At 41.9% G+C, this 18,873-nt stretch overlaps 1 protein-coding gene across 2 annotated transcripts in view; it reads right to left on the reverse strand.

Annotated features, from left to right (window-relative positions):
• FAM149A (family with sequence similarity 149 member A) overlaps positions 1–18,873 on the reverse strand; it is a 56,266-nt gene that overhangs the window by 17,873 nt on the left and 19,520 nt on the right. The window contains exons 1-4 of one of the 2 annotated variants that reach the window (XM_039241225.1): positions 8,774–8,861; positions 4,067–4,177; positions 3,673–3,811; positions 740–882 (exon numbers count right to left, since the gene is read on the reverse strand). In XM_039241225.1, the coding sequence (XP_039097156.1) occupies positions 740–825 (86 nt within the window). In that variant the 5' untranslated portion in view covers positions 826–882; positions 3,673–3,811; positions 4,067–4,177; positions 8,774–8,861. Of the gene's footprint in view, positions 1–739; positions 883–3,672; positions 3,812–4,066; positions 4,178–8,773; positions 8,862–18,873 lie in introns of those variants that run through there. The other variant, XM_039241226.1, reaches the window with a different exon arrangement.

The following is an 18,873-nucleotide window of genomic DNA, read 5'->3' on the forward strand; positions in this document are numbered from 1 at the left end:
CTATGAGCATCTGGCTGAATAACTGAAGGAAGAATAGCTTTCCTTCACACACAATCTATATTCTCCAGCTTTCCTATTCAAAACTAAGCTATCCTGGGGCACCCAGGGCACTCCGTGGTTGAGCATCCGACTTCAGCTCAAGTCACGATTTCTCCGTTTGTGGGTTTGAGTCCCACATCGGGCTCTGTGCTGACGGTTCAGATCCTGAAGCCTGCTTCAGATTCTTTGCCTCCCTCTCTCTCTCTCTGTCCCTCCCCCACCTGTACTCTCTCTGTCTCTCAAAAGTAAACATTAAAAAAAAAGCTTTCCTTTATCAAAAGGAATCTTGATGAGTTAGTAAAATCCAGCTAATTAATTACTCAGCAAATAATCACTCTGTTCCTCCCCCACTCCGACCCCAAATACTGTTCTCAGCTCTGAAGGCTGACGTGCTGCTCACAAACATGAAAGGTAAAGGGTCATTTCTACTGTTTCTCTATTTATCACATATGCAATGTTCTTCGAAGAAATGAGCTACATTTGCCTCTCACAAATCAGAATGCACCTGGGTTTTGGAATGTCCCAATATTTCCTCAGACACTATTTCAAAGAATGTGCTTTCTCAGTAAAGACGTGTATCTGGATACATATTCTGACCGGGCAATTGCTTTCAGTCAAAATATACAAACTGTATTAAACAGGTCAGGAGTGGGTGGTTCCAAAACCCATTTCAGAGAATGACTGTGAACAACTTGCGTACCTCAGATGGAGGGATCTTCTGGCCCACTCGCTGCATTCAGCCACTAGATTCTGAGTCTGAGGGCTTACTTTCCCTTCGAATAACATTTCTTCCACCTCCCAGAATAACTGCTGTACTTTCTGTGCATTGGCTTTGTCAAACTCCTAGAACAGAAATGCACATTCGGTTACAAGACTAAAAATGGCAGAACTACGATGGGCGCCTGGGTGGCTCAGTTGGGTAAGTGTCTGACTTTGGCTCAGGTCATGATCTCACAGTTTGTGAGTTGGAGCCCCACGTGCTGACAGCCTGGAACCTACTTCAGATTCTATGTCCCTCTCTCTCTGCCCCTCCCCTGCTTGCACTCTGTCTATCTTTCTCTCTCAAAAATAAACATTACAAAAATAAAAAAATTAAAGTCGCAGAACTATGGCCTTCATAATCAGTAACACAAATTGAAAGTGCTCATTATATAGAAGGCGTAAAACATGATAACAAGAACGTGGACTTTGCAGTCACAAACACACCAGTGGCCCAATTTTTACTCTTCTGATAAATTACATTCCACTGTGAGACTCTGCTTCTTTAACTGTTAAACAGAGATCATCTCCACCACATGAGCTATGAGACTTGAGATTATACACAGATATACAGGTAAAGGTGTACATACTGACAGACACTGATACACTCACACACACACACCCCCATATGTTTATGCACACAACACATATATATACACAGACGTATGTCCCTCATATAGCTGGGCGTGACACACCTACATGTATCTGTAAAATGCCACCTAGTTTGTTCTTCTGATGATGATTCCACTGAAAAGGAAAACGGCTTTTATAGAAAGGGCCATGTACCTTCTAGGGGCGTCTGAACCTGAAGTCTAATACACACTCAAGAACAGCAGGGGCACATTCACTTTGATACACCTGATTAAATCTGGTTGATTTTTCACAGAACGCTATTCAGTGTTTTGTGCTGTGCTGCTTCCCTTAAACTGGTAACAAATTACATTCCCCCTACAGCAGAGGAGTTGAATTCTCTCTTTTAAAATGCACACAGGGTAAAAACTAATAATATTCGCCTCCCAGAAGGGGACTAGTGGACTGAGCCATGGAGAAAGGTTTACTTTCAATTTTCTCTCTTTTGGCTTTTGTTGCTTATTGCAAATATTGTATATCAAAAAAGTAAGTTAAATTTTTAAAATTATTTTTTAATGTTTGTCTATTTCTGAGAGAAAGAGAGACAGAGCATGACCAGGGGAGGGGCAGAGAAGGAGGGAGACACAGAATCCGGAGCAGGCTCCAGGCTCTGAGCTGTCAGCACAGAACCTGACACGGGGCTCAAACCCACGAACCGTGAGATCATGACCTGAGCCGAAGTCAGAGGCTTAACCAACTGAGCCACCCAAGCGCCCCAGTAAGTTAAAGTTTTTAAATGAAAAGCAACTGTAGGGCCTGATGTAATATCAACTCTTGAAATGGAAGTCACAAGAATCTCTGGATAATTACACGAAAACGTGTACCGGTAGAATTGCGGAATTTGGACGCTATGAAGCAAGGGTTCTCAGCCTTCTTCCCGCCTGCAGAGGCATGAAAGTGGGGTGGGGGGCTGCTCATCGCAGGTGCGGGAGCCCCGCCTTGTCTGAAAAGTCCTGAGTGACTGGGACCTGACTTTCCAGCGTCCCTCTCACCGCCGTGGGGAGCCCAGCTCTCTCCCACCCCCACAAGGAAGTGGACCCCATGTGCCTACCGAGTGGCCAACTGCTTTGAAAGAGAGCAAAGGAGACCAGGACACGAACCAAAAGACCGCAGAGCCAGCACCCAAGCCACTGAGTCTGTCCACTATTCTCAGGGGTGATGGAGGGGAGACTGAGGCCAGAGACTGTTGCTAGCCAAGCGCCCAACGAAAGCCAGAGCTGGAGACTCACAGCCAAGCATCCCCCTCCCAAAGAAAACAAAAATAGGTTAAAGTTACCAGCTTCTGTTGGGTTAGAGGTGAAAATAAAAGATGTGGTTTAGAATACGGGTGGGAAATTCCCTAATCACTGGTCATTTTGTTCAGTTTTCACTTTTCCACAAGTTTTCTAGTATATAAGTTCCTGACTGTCAAAGTCTGTCTTGAATTTCTAACCATAGACAGGATATGAGATCATTTGTAACATACAGAGGGGGAGGGTTGGGAAGTGGAAAACAAAACTAAAATTCTCAACAGCTATGATTCTGGGTTATGAGATAACGAGTGATTTTTATTTTTCCTAGTATTTTCTGTATTTTTAAGTTTTTCCATGTGACATGTAAATACATTCATACAGATGAATGTGGATGTGTGTAACAGATAATGCTTTCAAAATGGGTAAAAAAGTTATCTAAAAGTAATAAAACAGGGCACTTGGGTGGCTCAGTCAGTTCAGAGTCTGACTTTGGCTCCGGTCATGATCTCAGAGTTCGTGGGTTCAAGCCCCGCATCGGGCTCTGTGCTGGGACTCAGCCCTGCACTGGGCTCTGTCATGGAGCTCAGCCCCACATCAGACTGTGTGCTGACAGCTCAGAGCCTGAAGCCTGCTTTGGATTCTGTCTCTCTCCCTCTCTCTGCCCCTCCCCTGCTCTCTCTCTCTCAAAATAAATAAACTTAAAAAAAAAAAAAGAACTCTTGGGGTGCCTGGGTGGCTCAGTTGGTTAAGCTCAGGTCATGATCTCACGGTTTATGAGTTCAAGCCCCGCAATGGGCTCTGTGCTGACAGCTCAGGGCCGGAGCCTGCTTCGGATTCTGTATCTCCTTCTCTCTCTGCCCCTCCCCCACTCCTGCTCTGTCTCTGTCCCTCTGTCTCTCTGTCTCTCGCCTCTCAAGAATAAATATTAAAAAAAATTGTTTTTAAAGTAAAGAAAGCAATTCTTCATTATAAAGTATAATCACAGAATTCTACAAAATATTCTGAGACATACGTCATCTCTCCAAGAGTAAATGGAGCTCCTCTCCGTGGATAAGCCAGTGGTGGAACTTTGGGTCTCGGACCCCGACCACGAGTTGGGGGCCCCTGCAGGTGTGGGGCGGCCGCTTGATGCCAATGACAACAAGGATTCGCTGCAGAGACAAATGTGAGCAACGTGGGAAGAGGTTATACTGCAAGTGGTTTTGCTTCTCTGAGCTGCTTTTAAGACTGATTTTAAAACATTTATGCAGTGTAGCATTTCGCTACCCTAAAAATAAAACCTTTTTTTTTTTTTTTTTTTTTTACACTTTGAGAAACGCATGGCCCGTTACTGATTTTGCTTCCTATATTCATTATGGGCATGTTTTGATTTTGCAACCAGAAGCATTTAACAAGTTAATTCTTACCAGGTATATTTATCGATGGCTTTCTGCACTTTTCTTGTAAAACGTGTAGGTAAAGGATCTTTGCTTTTGACAACGAAACTGTGCTTTCCAGGTCCTTCTGACAGTCCTCTTCTGCAAAATAAAATAAAACATGAAAACCATCTCTAACGTAATAATAGAATTTTACTCATTAAGACTTTTAAAAGGTCCTTTGGCATAAAGTTGCTTCTCCCTTCTTGCTGTGACCCCCTAAACACACACATGTGCTCACACATACCATATTTCCGCAAGAAACTGAGGTCTAGGATCTTACCAGTTTTGTTTTTCTTAGAAAAAGGTTGTCATTAACCTATATGCCTCTTTACGTAAAATGGAAAAAAACACACACACACAACTTTTTGTAACTTAGCCAGACCGGTAAAAGTTGCCCCAAACTCTGGGCAGACGCAGCCTCACTCCAGAGCAAGTGAACCATGAGCTAGATTTCAGGGTCCACTTGTCCCCTGACCAGGTGCCTTTGTGATTAAAGAAGCCAACCAGCCTTCCAGGGAAAAACCTGATAATCCCATATTAACTCTGAAATATATTAAATTCTGTTGAATCCCCACACAAGTGCATGAATAGAAGAAATGAGTGAAACACACAAACAATAGCTCATTTTAGTTTGGTACCATTGTCTGGTTTGCTGCCTAATGTGGAGAGAGTTTTAAATATTAAAGTTAATGGAAAACTACAACAAAGGAAGAACTCTCTAAACTTTAAATAAGGTCCTAAACCTGACTGGTATAGGAAAGCTAGTGTTAATCATTAAAATGCCCTTACAATGAATCTCTTAAAACATTTACTTCCCTCTTAGTCAAAGTAACTTCCTAACGTTTAACAGTAAACAACTTCTATTCTTTTATAGAAATAATAGTTTCTCATACAAATAACTCCTATTTTATATCAACTGAAGATATGGCAGTGATTTGGGGGGGAAACATCAACTTCCAGTCTTTTTAACAGGGATACCACGGTAATACTAATTTAAAAAAAGTTTTCTGTGTCATCAATTAAAATGGTGCCTAATTTTCAGCATTTATATTGCTGGATGTAAACGGAGTTTTAAAAAATATTAATACAGATTGGGGCACCCGGGTGGCTCAGTGAGTTAAGTGTCTGACTTTGGTTCAGGTTGTGATCTCGCAGTTCAGGGGTTTGAGCCTTGCATCTGGCTCTGTGCTGATAGCTCAGAGCTTGGAGCCTGCTTCTGATTCTGTGTGTGTGTCTCTCTCTGCCCATCCCCAGCTGAGGCTCTGTCTGTCTCTCTCTTTCATAAATAAACATTAAAATAATTGAAAAATATTAATACAGAGAATAAATTCTGCCCTTAGTTATGAACCTATAGTACTCTACAACAAAGGGAATTTGAAAAACAAGTTAATTAGCACAAACAGAGATTAGCAAGGACCTCTGCCTTCCATACATATGTTCCCCATAAATACGAGACAACAGAATCATATAATTTTTTTCCCTCCTTATTGCTTATGTGTCTTAAGCACAATCAGGTGATTCTGAGAATAAAGGTGCTAAGAAAGAAGAATACAGGACAAGCTTTTACGCTAATCAACAGCTTTACCTTTGGCCTTATTCGGTTGCTTTTTTTTTTTTTTAATTTTTTAAAAAATGTTTTATTTATTTCTCGGGGAGAGAGAGAGAGAGAGAGAGAGACAGCGTGAGCAGGAGAGGGTCAGAGAGAGAGGGAGTGACAGACTCTGAAACAGGCTCCGGGCTCTGTGCTGACTGCCAGCACAGAGCCCGATGTGGGGCTCGAACCGATGAACCGCGAGATCATGACCTAAGCGAAAGTCGGACGCTTAACCGACTAAGCCACCCAGGCGCCCCTTTATTCAGTTGCTTTTCAAAACCACCAATTATTTATAATTTTCACGTGACTCAGTAACTCTTTAGATAAACATGATGCGTATGATGGAAAAGAGACAATCGACTAAACACACATCAGAGAGAACTGCTTTGAGCATTAAGAAAGAAATCCTAGTCTACAAGTTAATCTGCTTCTACTGAGAAATAACTTGAAACCTCAGGGTGGTGAATTAAATGAAACATGTTGCTTCATAATATCTATATAAGGATAGCACAGATGCATTAGAATCCCGCTCTGCCTCTGACAGGCTGTGTGTTCTGAGCAAGTTGCTTCTCGTCTCTGGGGCCCATCTGTAAAACAGTGCAAATACTGTTAACGTTTTCATACAGTTGTGAGATCTAAATCAGATTGAGCATGTACAGTGTCCACATCATCGGTGGTGGCTCTATCAGGTGGCCCTTGCTCACTGCTTACACTGTCATCACACATTACTCTCGGAAAACACGAAGCTGTTTCTTTGCACTTCCCGCAGCATTTTGTATTATACAGGCCCCTTCCCATCCCACAGCTTTTTACTTAGATCATTTTGACACTTTATTTTTTCCTATCAGTAGCACCTTAAAAGAATGCCTATCACATTGAGATGCTCTATGTTTGCTGAAAGAATCAACAATCAAAGATTAAATTAGAGAGTCAAATAGTGGATATGGTTTTACTCTGGAAGTTCATGTTTACACTACATTGTGACCAGACACGAACATACTCTTCAAATTCAAGACATTTCCGGAGAATTTTTTATCCTTCGTGAAGAAAGAAAATTCACAGCTCTTGGGATAACTGATAGCTACAAAAGTGACTTTTATAATGAATGGTTGCATAAAATGCTTTCTTGCTGGAAGACTGAATTCACTAATCAGATGCATGCCTCCAGAAAACTTCCTCCAGAAAATGGGCCTTTTTTGGGGAATTGGGGCGGGGGGTGGGGGTGGGGTGGGAGGGAGTCTTTCCAATCTAAGGAAATGATTTACAGAATGAAAGCACCAATTTCTCTCTTCACATAACACCATCTATTTTCTCCAGATAATATTCGTACTGACTTCGAAGTATAGCTGATGACAGATCTTCAAGATTCAGGGATTGGGTAAGTAGAGTGGCCGGATGGGTGGGGGAGGGGGATCTACTATAAAATGGATGCCCCCAACCACCATCTACTTCTACACTTTATCTCCAGATTTTTTTTCTCCTCTGGGCTTCGTGTCTCATCTCCTTCAAAAGTCTCTATATTTCTGTGGAACTTCTTGAACTTCAGAGTTCAGCGTAATAACATACACTTTTGACCACAGAGTTCAGAAATTCTGAAGGGGAATTTGAACCTATTAATTCAATGAATATCCAAAGTCACCAAGAATATAGGGATGGAGCTGCTCCCTGGACCCAGGCCATCTGACCTGTGACCCAAACTATTGACACTGTTAAGCAAAAACAGACTCTATACAATTTGCCTTTTGTTTTTTCTTTTTATGTCTTGTTTTGTTTTGAATCTTTGATTTCTCTCCTCTAACCAATCTTTATACACAACACTGAACATCTTTAATTTCCTGTAAACTATCAATTCCTATGTAAACTATGCAGTCTAAAAAAGGGTACAGGGCACCTGGGTGGCTCCGGGTAAGCATCTGACTTTGGCTCAGGTCATGAGCTCACAGTTCATGAGTTCGAGCCCTGCTCTGGATGATCTCAAGCTCCACTTCAGATAAGCCCTGCTTCTCTCTCTTTCTCTGCTGCTTACTCAATTGTGCTCTTTCTCTCTTGCTCTCTCAAAATAATAATAATAATAATAATAATAATAATAATAATAATAAAAGTGTACAGGATTTACAGCATGTGTCTTATAAATACCTTAAAACGTGAAAATGGTGGAACATCTATCAAGCTTTTATTACTTAATATATAGACATATAACAGTTTTAAACAAGTTTCTGTCTATACCACTTAGATTTTAGAGATGTTAAAAAACTGCTAATGCGTAATTTGGAAAGAGGGCCTGGCCCACTGAAGTGCACCCACGGAACTATATGGCCCTAATTTCCCGTGCATCAAATTTAAGGCTGAGTCCTAACCTCCACAAGTCACTCTTCCCAGTGCACAAGGTAATGACCCAAATACCTGTTTTTTAAAATGTTTATTTATTATCGAGAGAGAGAGAGAGAGAGAGAGACAGAGCATGAGCAGGGGAGGGGCAGAGAGAAAGGAAGACAGAATCCGAAGAAGGCTCCAGGCTCCGAGCAATCAGCACACAGCCATGTGTGAACTATGGGATCATGACCTGAGCCAAGGTCGGACGCTTAACCGACTGAGCCACCCAGGCGGCCCCCAATTTTTACTTTTTAAAACTTGCCTCTTGATGGCCCACCAATCTCTTTGCCTTGTAGAAATTCAATATTAAACAGTGACCAAAGCTCTCAAAATTTTGTATTTCTGCTTAAAAGGACCGTCTGAAACGAGCGCTGTGTTCTGAATGGGTTGAAACGAAGCCGGTTTTGTGGATGGGCCGCCTCTCACGAAGATGCTCTTGCCCTAAAACACCCGAGGCCGCCCCGACTTCAGACAAGCGAGGCCTAGAAGCAGCCGCAGCTCGCGGGGCCGCTGGGCCATCTGTCATCTCACGCTTCTCCGGGCAAGTGAGCGCCCTCGGCCCTGGGAAAGCTGGATGACGTCAGCATGAGAGATTTCATCAACGGGTCCAGGGACACGGCCCAGAAGGATCCCAGCTTTGCAGCCAGGGTTAACAGCACACACATGGCACGAAACTGGACACGGTCAAAAGTTCACCATCCCACCTCCCTTCCCCGATCGAGACTTACCCAATCACAATCAGCCCCAGGCCTCGGCTGGCGTCCCCGGGGCCGGGCCCCGCGCCCCGAGGCCTGGGCGCCTCCGGGCGCTGACATCCCGCGCGGGCCCCCTGCAGGCGGCGGGCGGCCCTGCGCCCCCGCGCCCCCGGGGCCTCGGCTCCGCGCCCGCCCAGCCCTGCGCCCCCAGACCGCTAGCCCCGCACAGGCAGCCGCGAGCCCCGAGCGCCGCGGCCGGAGGCGCTCCGGGCCGGGTCCGCGCGGCCCATGGGCGCGGCTGCTCGCGGGGCGCCCCGCACGGCTCCCCCTGCAGCCCCTGCGGCCCCGCACCGGCCAGATTCCGGCGCGGCGGGGCGACGCCTCCCGTCCCCTCCGCGCGCGCCCTTGGCCGAGGTCGGTCTGGGCAGGCGGCGGGTCTCGGGCGCTCCCCGCCCCCACACGCCGACTCCCTGCCCGACGTCCGCGGCCCGCGCTCCCCGGAACCTGACCTTGGAAAAGTCCTGCTGCCAGAGTCGTGATTTCATAATCCAGTGACCTGAGCTTGGGCCGCGAGCCACTCGGCCCCTGGGCAGTCGCCCCGCCGCCCTCCCTGCGCCTCCGGTGCGCGCGGTGTGGCTTTCTCACCGCCCCCGCCCCCACCCCGCCCGGGGGCCTGTCTGGGCGGGGGGAGGGGGAGGGAAAGGGAGGGGAGGTTCTGTCCTGACAGGTGTTTGCTATACTCAATTATTTTTTTTNGATAATTGGAACAATAACATAGAAACAGAGTTGACACCAGTTAATGAGATTGATAAAAACGTGCCTGGTTTTATAAGGTTATACCTTCTTTACTGTAAGGGCCCTCATAAAGTACAGGTCATACTTATTTTATTTTATTTTTTTTTTAAATAGTTTTATTTATTTCTAGGAGAGAGAGAGACAGCGTGAGCAGGGGAGGGTCAGAGAGAGAGGGAGTCACAGACTGAAAGAGGCTCCAGGCTCTGAGCTGGCAGTCAGCACAGAGCCCGACGCGGGGCTCGAACCCACGAACCGCGAGATCATGACCTAAGCGAAAGTCGGACGCTTAACCGACTAAGCCACCCAGGCGCCCCTATACTTAATTATTTTAAGTAGAACTTTAATTAACGGGAGAAAGACGGAGAACTACAGAAAGATTTCACCTACCCCCCTCCTCCCATCAAAGGATTCCTAGTTGAAAGGGTAGGCGGAAGGGAGGTTACAAAAAAACTGAAGCCTCAGACCTGGTAAATGCACGATGCTAAACTGATTAAAAGGAACTCTAGGCCTGATTGTGCACCGAAGATCTGTCTCTATTCAATATGTTGCTGTGTCTCCGTCTTCATTCAAATAGATGCTTTATCTCATCCAACCCAGTAACGTTTCTACAAACCATCAAGGATAGTGTGTTTAGGATTTTTAATATGTGCTTGTCCCAATCTTGATGTCATACAATTATGCCAGGACCCAATGTTGTGAGTCAGCAAAATGACCAAGCCACCATATTCATCTCTTGAAAGAAACGGGAGTGATTAACTTAAGTAATGTGCATTTTTCAAAGCAAGTGTCAAAGTGTGGGCATTACACACGGAATGCCTTTCCCCACTAAAAGATTTTTCGTAATTACGGTTAATAAAGTGGATGCTGGTACACTTTGCAGCCTGCCTCCACTCTCCTTTGATCTGAGGCCTTCCTGAGTCTGAACAGGGACAAAGAAGCCCACCTAGGCCTCCTGCATTTACAGAGGTACACCCTGCCTCTTCCATGTATGAGTGAAAAAATCCAGTTTATTTACTTTTAATCTGACTTTTAATGAACAGCCCTAAGAGGATAAGAAACCGCTAACAACAGCAAAACAAACCATTTCTTGACCTAAGGATATGAGACTCCTCACCACATTTACTGCCACAAAAATCAGTTTTGAAGTGATAAATGGCTATAAATCCTAAAATTAATGAGATTTTAAATCCTGATATGTACGTATGTGTATATATGTGGGGAGTGTGTCTGTATATGTGTGTCTGTGTCTATCAGGAAAACTGTTGGTGTCTGAAGTAAACACACACCTGCTAACGCTATTGATATGTAAATGGAGACATGATAGGGAAACAAAAGAAGAATATTATGATCCAAGTATATGCTGTTTTGTTTAATTTTTTAACACCCACACTTGGTAGATACTATGATCCGATTTCACTGATGGAAATACTGAAGGCAGAGAGACCATAACTAAAATGTTCTGGGTCACTCAACTAGGATATAGGATGTGCACACACGTGCGTGCGTGTGTGTGTTTGTGTGTATGTAAGTGTGAGTCCCAGCTATCTGTTACTGCGCAACACAGCACCCCAGATTTAATGGATTAACACAGTAGTCTTTCTGTTATGCTCACAAACCACAGAATTCAGAAATTTGCGCAAGACTTGCCTGGGAGATGATTCTGTTTCGTGTGGCATTGTGGCTCCTTGACATTATGCAGAGGTATTCAGCTGGCCTCTGGACTGGTCGAGAGAGCCCAAGAAGGCTGCACCCACATGGTACGCAGCACTTTGGGGTGGGGAGAAGGCTGGGGGGCTGGGCACAGCTGGACCCTTCTCCCTTGTAGTCTCAGGACCTCCCCGGGGGACCCTCTCCCTCAGGGCAGTCAGAATTCCCACAGGGCAGCTCAGGGCTCTGAGAAACCAAGGCAGAAGCTGTCAGCTCTCTGAAGGGCCAGCTTGGAATGGGCGTGGTGTCACTCACATTGTCCATTATCAGAGCAGTCGCAGATTCAAAACCCTGGAAAATAGAACCCATCTCCCTATGGGAAGTGTGTCAAAGAGTTCACGGACACTTCTACTCTGCCATTAGCCACTTCTGTCCAGATGTTATTTATACTCCTCCCCCACGTGCACAATATACTCAAGCCTTTCAAAAGTCCCTAACTATGATCATTTCTGTCACGTTCAAGTGAGGAGGAGGGGGCTCCTCCTTGGGGGCATTTCCTCGGGATCTGAAGACCTGGGAAGTAAAGAGACAAGACAGCGGCCTCCTGCCCAACAAACAACGGGGAGACAGAGACTGGAGAACCACAATGGACACCCGCGGGGCAAAGGACACTTGTGCTGTGTGGGAGACACAGCAGGCTCTGGCCCATGGCTATTTGAGTCCAGGCAGGCTCATGTTTCCAAATCCGTTACCAGGACCCACCTCTGCTCCCTGGTGTCTTCCCGGCTCTTCGCTCTTGCGTCCACCCTCTGAGTTGTCTTCATGAGGAAGAAATGGCCCAGATCAGCCTGCTTCCTTCCAGAGAAGGTTGACGGGGGAGGGACAAAAGTCAGAGTCGCTTCTAGTCCAAGCTGATAGTGCTTCTACTGCTCCACCAATATAATACTCTTACACAAATTCTGTTCTGTCCTTTGAATTTCATCGGGTCCCCTCCATTAGTCATAAGTCACTCTGACTCTTCTTTCTGGGACAGGTCATGGGGCACCTTTGAGGCTGCTGTGGGGCAATGCTCTTACGCCCCTAAATCCTCCTGAGGCTTTAGTGAGCCCAACCTTTGGTTTCCCCTTACCTCCACCGGGAGCTGATCTGTGCATGGAGGTCACTTCTTAATTTTGTTCAGAGACTCTGATGTTGAAACAGCTTACTCTTCAAACCCAGCAAGTCCTGACTCCCATATTTCATAAGAATTGTGCTCAAAAAACTGAACAGATCCTTCTTTAGTTCATCTCTCTCTCCTTTCAAATTTCCAAACCCAGAGCACTACTGATTGAGAGACTGAAGTCATAAAATCATCTGGCTGGTACTGGTCTAGAGAGCAGTGCGCCCCAGTAGAAATATAATGTGAGCCACACAGACAATTTTAAATTTTCTAGTATCTGCATTAATAGAGTTAAAGGAAACAGTTGAAATTATTTTTAATAATATATTTTATTTAATCCAATATATCTAAAATATCATCTCAACATGTAATCGATATAGAAATTATTGAGATACTTTAAATCCTTTTTTGTTTTTGTTTTTCGGTACTGTCTTTGAAGTCCAGTGTGTATGTTGCACTTACAGCACAGCTCAGGACAAGCCACATTTCAAGTGCTGGTTCACTACGTGTGGCTAATGGCTTCTGTACTGGACAGTGGCTCTAGACTATAAAATCCTTTTTTTTTTTTTTTTGAGAGAGAGAGAGAAAGAGAGCACAGGAGAGTCAGATGGCAAGGGAAAAGGGGATCCCAAGCAGGCTCCATGCTCAGTGCGGAGCCCAGTGCAGGGCTTGATCCCACAACCTTAGGGTCAGGACGTGAAGAGAAATCAAGAGTCAGACGCTCAACTGTCTGAGCAACCCAGGCGACCCTAAAATCCCTGGACTTTTATTTTTAATATGGTTTAAACGTTATAAGACTCCATCATTCTTAGCAAAAGCCTAAAGTTGTGAGATATTTATATATATAAGATAGACGTACATATGCATACATATGTATGAGAATATGTATATATTCTCTTATAAATATGCACATATTCAAAGTAGTAGTCATAAACATCATCAATACACAGTTAAACACTTAACTGCATTATCAGAACCAAAGCTACTGATCCTGTCAGTATATCTTTAAGGCACATTGAAATTTATACAAGCAGATAAAAATTTATTTTAAATAAAAAGGATTAAAAACGTTCTACATTTGAATCTGACTTATAAAAGAAAATCATTTTCCTCAATGTTATTTTTACTTAGCGCATCCTTCATTGGTTACTGAAACTATAATTGGGAACTGAAAGTAAATAGCTACTTCCACATTCTTGATGAGTGTTTTACATTCTAAGGAGGGTGGGGGCTTGAGATCAATAATCACAGTAATTAATAGGAGACCTCAGTTCCTAAAACAAGGATATTAGGATCTGCCTTAATCTATTTTGGAGAATTCATTTGGATGAAATGAAATTGTACATGTAACCCTCTCTGAAAAATATATAAGAAATTTAAAGTTATATCAGTAGTTACAAGCAACATTTAAGTTAACCTGATTTCAAACACTGGCTTTGCCTTGCTCTAGCCAGGCAATCCTAAACTGGTAACAATTCTCTAAGCATATGTTGTCGAAAATAAATAAAAAATTGAGGGGCACCTGGGTGGCTCAGTTGGTTAAGTGTCCAACTCTGGATCTCATAGCTTGTGAGTTCAAGCCCCATGTCAGGCTCTGTGCTGACAGTTCAGAGCCTGGAGCCTGCTTCAGATTCTGTGTCTCCCTCTCTATCTGCTCCTCCCCCACTTGTGTTCTGTTTCCTTCTCAAAAATAAATAAACCTTAAAAAATTTTTTTCATTAAAAAAGAAAATGAAAACTGAGTGGAGAGCTAACTTGTGTTCATATTATTCTTATGCAGTTATAATATACAAATGTTGCATATAGCCTTTTATATTTATCTAGTACAGGCAGGCTTTCCTTTGTACCCATTATCATGTAAACTGAAACTGTATGTATCAAAACCATGTACACACACACACACACACACATTTTTTTTATCTCTACCATGGAGCTGTCCCCAGTACCAATGAGCACACCCAGCACCTAGATCTTGTTTCTAGTACCATTCTCTAATAGAAGGAACTTGGGTTTCTTGGAGACATATATGATTCCAAGGCTGGGGCAGGGAAAACATCAAAACCTCAACCATGTACAGTGCCAGAAAATAAGGAAGTACTCAAAAAACTACAAAAGAGTGGGGGCATGTCAACGGGACTCAGGAGCCAACCTGAAAGAGCCATGAATGGCTAAAGCTGAAACAATTTGAGTAATGAAATAAATAAGTTACAATACGAGAAAAAAATAAATACCTATGAGTACATCGTGATATAAATTAATTAGTTAATTAATTGGGGGAAAGCGGTGAATCTCCTACAGACGAATTATAAATGAATTATGTCATTGCTTCTTCCTTCAGGAAATAGAGCTAAATATCTTCAACCCTCAACCTTGAGTGTGGACTTGATTCCAAAGAGTACAGTATGAAAAGGGAAGAAGATAACTTTACAGGGGAAAAACTGACAAACTCTCAGCCAGGTGATCAAGGTCAGCATCACTAGTGATGAGTCATGATGACAGCATTTACCCTTAAGAACATCTGAGGAGAATGCCACTTCATCTCTGCGGTCTTCCTCCCTGAAACCCATAAGCACCGTCTGATTATAACAAAAACATAAGACAAATTCTAATTGAGAGGCATTCTACACAATGTGAGCCCTATACTCTATAAATTGTCAATGTCATCAAAACAAGAAAAGTCTGAGAAACTGTCTCCAACCAGAGAATACTAAGGCGACACGAAGATTAAGTGCAGTATGGTATCCTGGATAGGGTCTTGAACAGAAGAAGGACACTGGGGAAAAACTGGTTGTAACAGCTACTCTTAAATCAGTGGACTCTGAATAAAGCAGATTATCCTTCATAATGTGGGTGGGCCTCATCCAATCAGTTGCAGCCCTTAACAGAACAAAGACTGGCTTCTCCCAAGCAAGAAAGAATTCTGCAAACAGACTGCTTCTGGACTCAAACTGTAACTCTTCCCTGGGTCTCCAGCTGGCCCACCTGCCCTGCAGAGTTTAGACTTACCAAGCCTCCACTATCGTGTGGGCCAATTCCTTAATATAAATCTATCTTTTTCTATCCCTTTATCTGCCTATTCATAAATTTATATCTTCTTATATAAATCTATAAATATAGATACAGATGTAGACATACATAGAGATACATCCTATTGATTCTGTTTCTCTGGAGAATCCTGGCTGAATGCACTGGTGGAGTTGGAATGAAATGTGAATTTTAGTTAATAAAACATCAATGTCAGTTCGTTATTTGTGACAAATGTACCATTACCATATAAGATGTTAATAATAGGAAGCAACTTTCTCTGCATTTAAAATTGTTCTAAAACAAACTCGATTTAAAAATGCTTTCATTGGGGCGCCTGGGTGGCTTAGTCGGTTAAGCGTCCGACTTTCGCTTAGGTCATGATCTCGCGGTTCGTGGGTTCGAGCCACGCGTCGGGCTCTGTGCTGACTGCCAGCTCAGAGCCTGGAGCCTGTTTCGGTCTGTGACTCCCTCTCTCTCTGACCCTCCCCTGCTCACGCTGTCTCTCTCTCTCTCCTAGAAATAAATAAAACATTAAAAAAAAAAATAAAAAAAATAAAAATGCTTTCATTAAACTCTTCTACGCATTTAAATATACTGTACAAGGTAATAACACTTTCCAAGGAGACCAATAAAACAATATCATACTCTATTATTATAATGTGAAGGATATAATAATTTTATAATGTTCTAGGTAAACTGTGAAGTCCGCAGCTTATATAAAATGATATAAAAATATAGAATTTATGTATTACTTAACACAAAACTGAAAAAAAATTTTTACTTAGGTGGTAAAATTTATAAGGACACTATTTTTAAAGAATTAAAGCAAAATGCAGTAAGTTATATCTGATTTTATAATAACAGATAATAATAAGTAATAACAGAAATTTCCTTTATATAATCTTTTTCTAAGAACAGTAAAACAAAATACAACTGCATTATTTGACTCCTTTTGCGATTGAAGCTGCATTGACTCCTTTTCCATGAAATCCTGCTAGACAGCCACTAGATGTCAATCTTTCCCATCTGTTAAAATTGAAAACATGCCCAGGTGGATTTAATACCATGTACATCTATTTTTTGCAAGACTTAAGATTTAGTGAATTTTCTTTCCAGATGTGGAATCCTGTTTAGAGGAGAAATCACTATTGCAGTGAACAGTATCCAATATGCACAGCAGACAGAAAGTGTCAAGACACTAACAGTCTCTGTGGCTGGAATGCTAAACTTTGGCAGGCCAACCAGCACAGGGACCTTTCTCCTAAACCTAACAACCACCCTGGTTCTCGCTACTTTTCAGTGCATAAAAGAAAATCGAAGGTGGGCAACGTGAGTAAATTCCTGAGGGTAAGCAGTTTTATCCAGGTCTGTCCAGTATGAGTTTAAAAGTTTGCCCTTTCTAAGATTCATCTCTGATCTTATTTGCAGATCTCTGTTCAACTTCCTTCTCTTATAAAGATGTTCTATGGACATCTCTTGTGGATTTACCAAATATGTTCTATAATAATATTCACTAGTATTTCTTGAATACTAACCACATTCCAGTCCCTGCTTTAATGCACTTGATTCAAGTTAGCACATTTAAGTTTCACAATAATTCTTTGAAGGAGGGATACTACTGATACCATTCTGGAGAGTAGTAAACTGAGGCACAAAGAAGTCAATGACATGACAGAGCCAACATTCTCACTTCAGCTATTGGAGATAAAACTTATTCAACTCCACACCCAGTCTTTTATGCAGGGCAGACGCCTCATAAGCCCTCTACAACATATCTGGAGGAGCTTGAACTCACTATATTTAACAAAGAATATAGAAAAGTTTTTAAATGTAGAGGAATGTTGTATCTGAAAAGGGTAACAGAATGAAAAATTATTAGACTTTTAATATGAAGGATGTAAAAAACTGAGAAATCTCTAAGTAAACTGTGAGGTTAACAGCTTATATAAAATTACAGAAAGATATAGTATTTGTATTTTATGGGAAAAAAATACCAAAATTAGTTATTATAAATCCAATGATTTCTAAATTAGTGCTGAAATTTATTAAAGACAATAATTATTAGGCAAGACCATATGAAATTGCCAATAGTGTACTGTTTTGAACCAGAAAAACAGAAATTTTATGTGTCAACCAATACACTGAATGAATGGATTCAAACACATTTTTTTAAGTAGGTTTCACACATGGATCCCAACGTGGGGCTTAAATTCATGACCCTGAAATCAACATCTGGGCTGAGATTAAGGTCTATTTTTTCTTACTTTTAAGCATTCACTTTACCATGCTATTATAGTAGAAAGTGAAAGAAAGAATCTGAAAAATGCTTTTATAAATATTTTTATAAAGAATTTATCAGACTTTTAAAGTAAAAACAACTACCTAAGTGTATTCTATGAAGAGTTTAATTTCCCACACTACAGCATCAATATAGTCAAATTTTCCCAAAAAGTATATTTTCATGTTTAATTTCACCTATTCTTTTAATTAGTAGAACAGAAAATGAAGACTCAGTAATAATTGCTAGATCACTATTATAAGGTTTCAGTTTCATTTGGTGTCATTGAAATATTAAAATACAGTTGATCCTCATTATTTGTGGATCCCATGTTAGTGAATTCACCTACTTCCTAACATTTATTTATAATTCCAAAATCAATACTCAGGGTGCTTTTGTGCTTATTCACGGACATGGATAGTGTGGCAAAAAAACTTGAGTTGCCTGAATTACATGCTCTCAGCTGAGGTGGAACAAGGCAGAACTCTGCCTTCTTATTTTTTGCTATAATACTATAAACAGTGCCCTTTTTGTGGTCTGTTTAGTGCCATGATGTTTTGCATTTTTGTGTTTTTAGTTGGTGACCTTGCTGTTGAAATTTGTCGGATACAGCAAAAATGGTGCTTAGATGGAAATGATAGAATTGAATGCATATATTAGAAAAGAAGATCTAAAATCAGTCATCTAAGCTTCCACTTTAGGAAACTAGAAAAGAAAAAGCAAATGAAATCTAAAGTTAGCAGAAGAAAAGAAATAATAAAATTAGAGCAGAAATCAAAAACTCAAAAACAAGAATTTAATAGAGAAAATAAATGAAACCAAAAGATGGTTCTTTGTAAAGCTTAACAAGAATCAATAAGCCTCTAGCCAAAAAGAGAGAGATTGAGAGGGGACACAAATTACTGAAAACAGAAATGAGGCATGCTTGGCTGGCTCAGTCAGTAAAGCATGCAACTCTTGATCTCAGGGTTGTGACTTTGAGCCCTGTGTTGGGTGTACAGATTACTTAAACATAAAATCTTTTTAAAAAGAAAGAGAATGAAATGAAAGAGGGAACATCATTACAAATCCCATGTATATTAAAAGTATAATAAAGCAATACCTTGAATAACTCAGAGAGCACAAATGTGGTAACCTAGATGAAACAGACCAATTCCTTGAAAGACATAATCTGCCCAAAACTTACACAAAAAGAAACAGACAATCTGAATAGGCCACCTAAATCTAT

This window comes from Hyaena hyaena, unplaced genomic scaffold, assembly GCF_003009895.1.
Source record: "Hyaena hyaena isolate Hyena2069 unplaced genomic scaffold, ASM300989v1 scaffold_190, whole genome shotgun sequence".
Classification (NCBI taxonomy): Eukaryota; Metazoa; Chordata; class Mammalia; order Carnivora; family Hyaenidae; genus Hyaena; species Hyaena hyaena.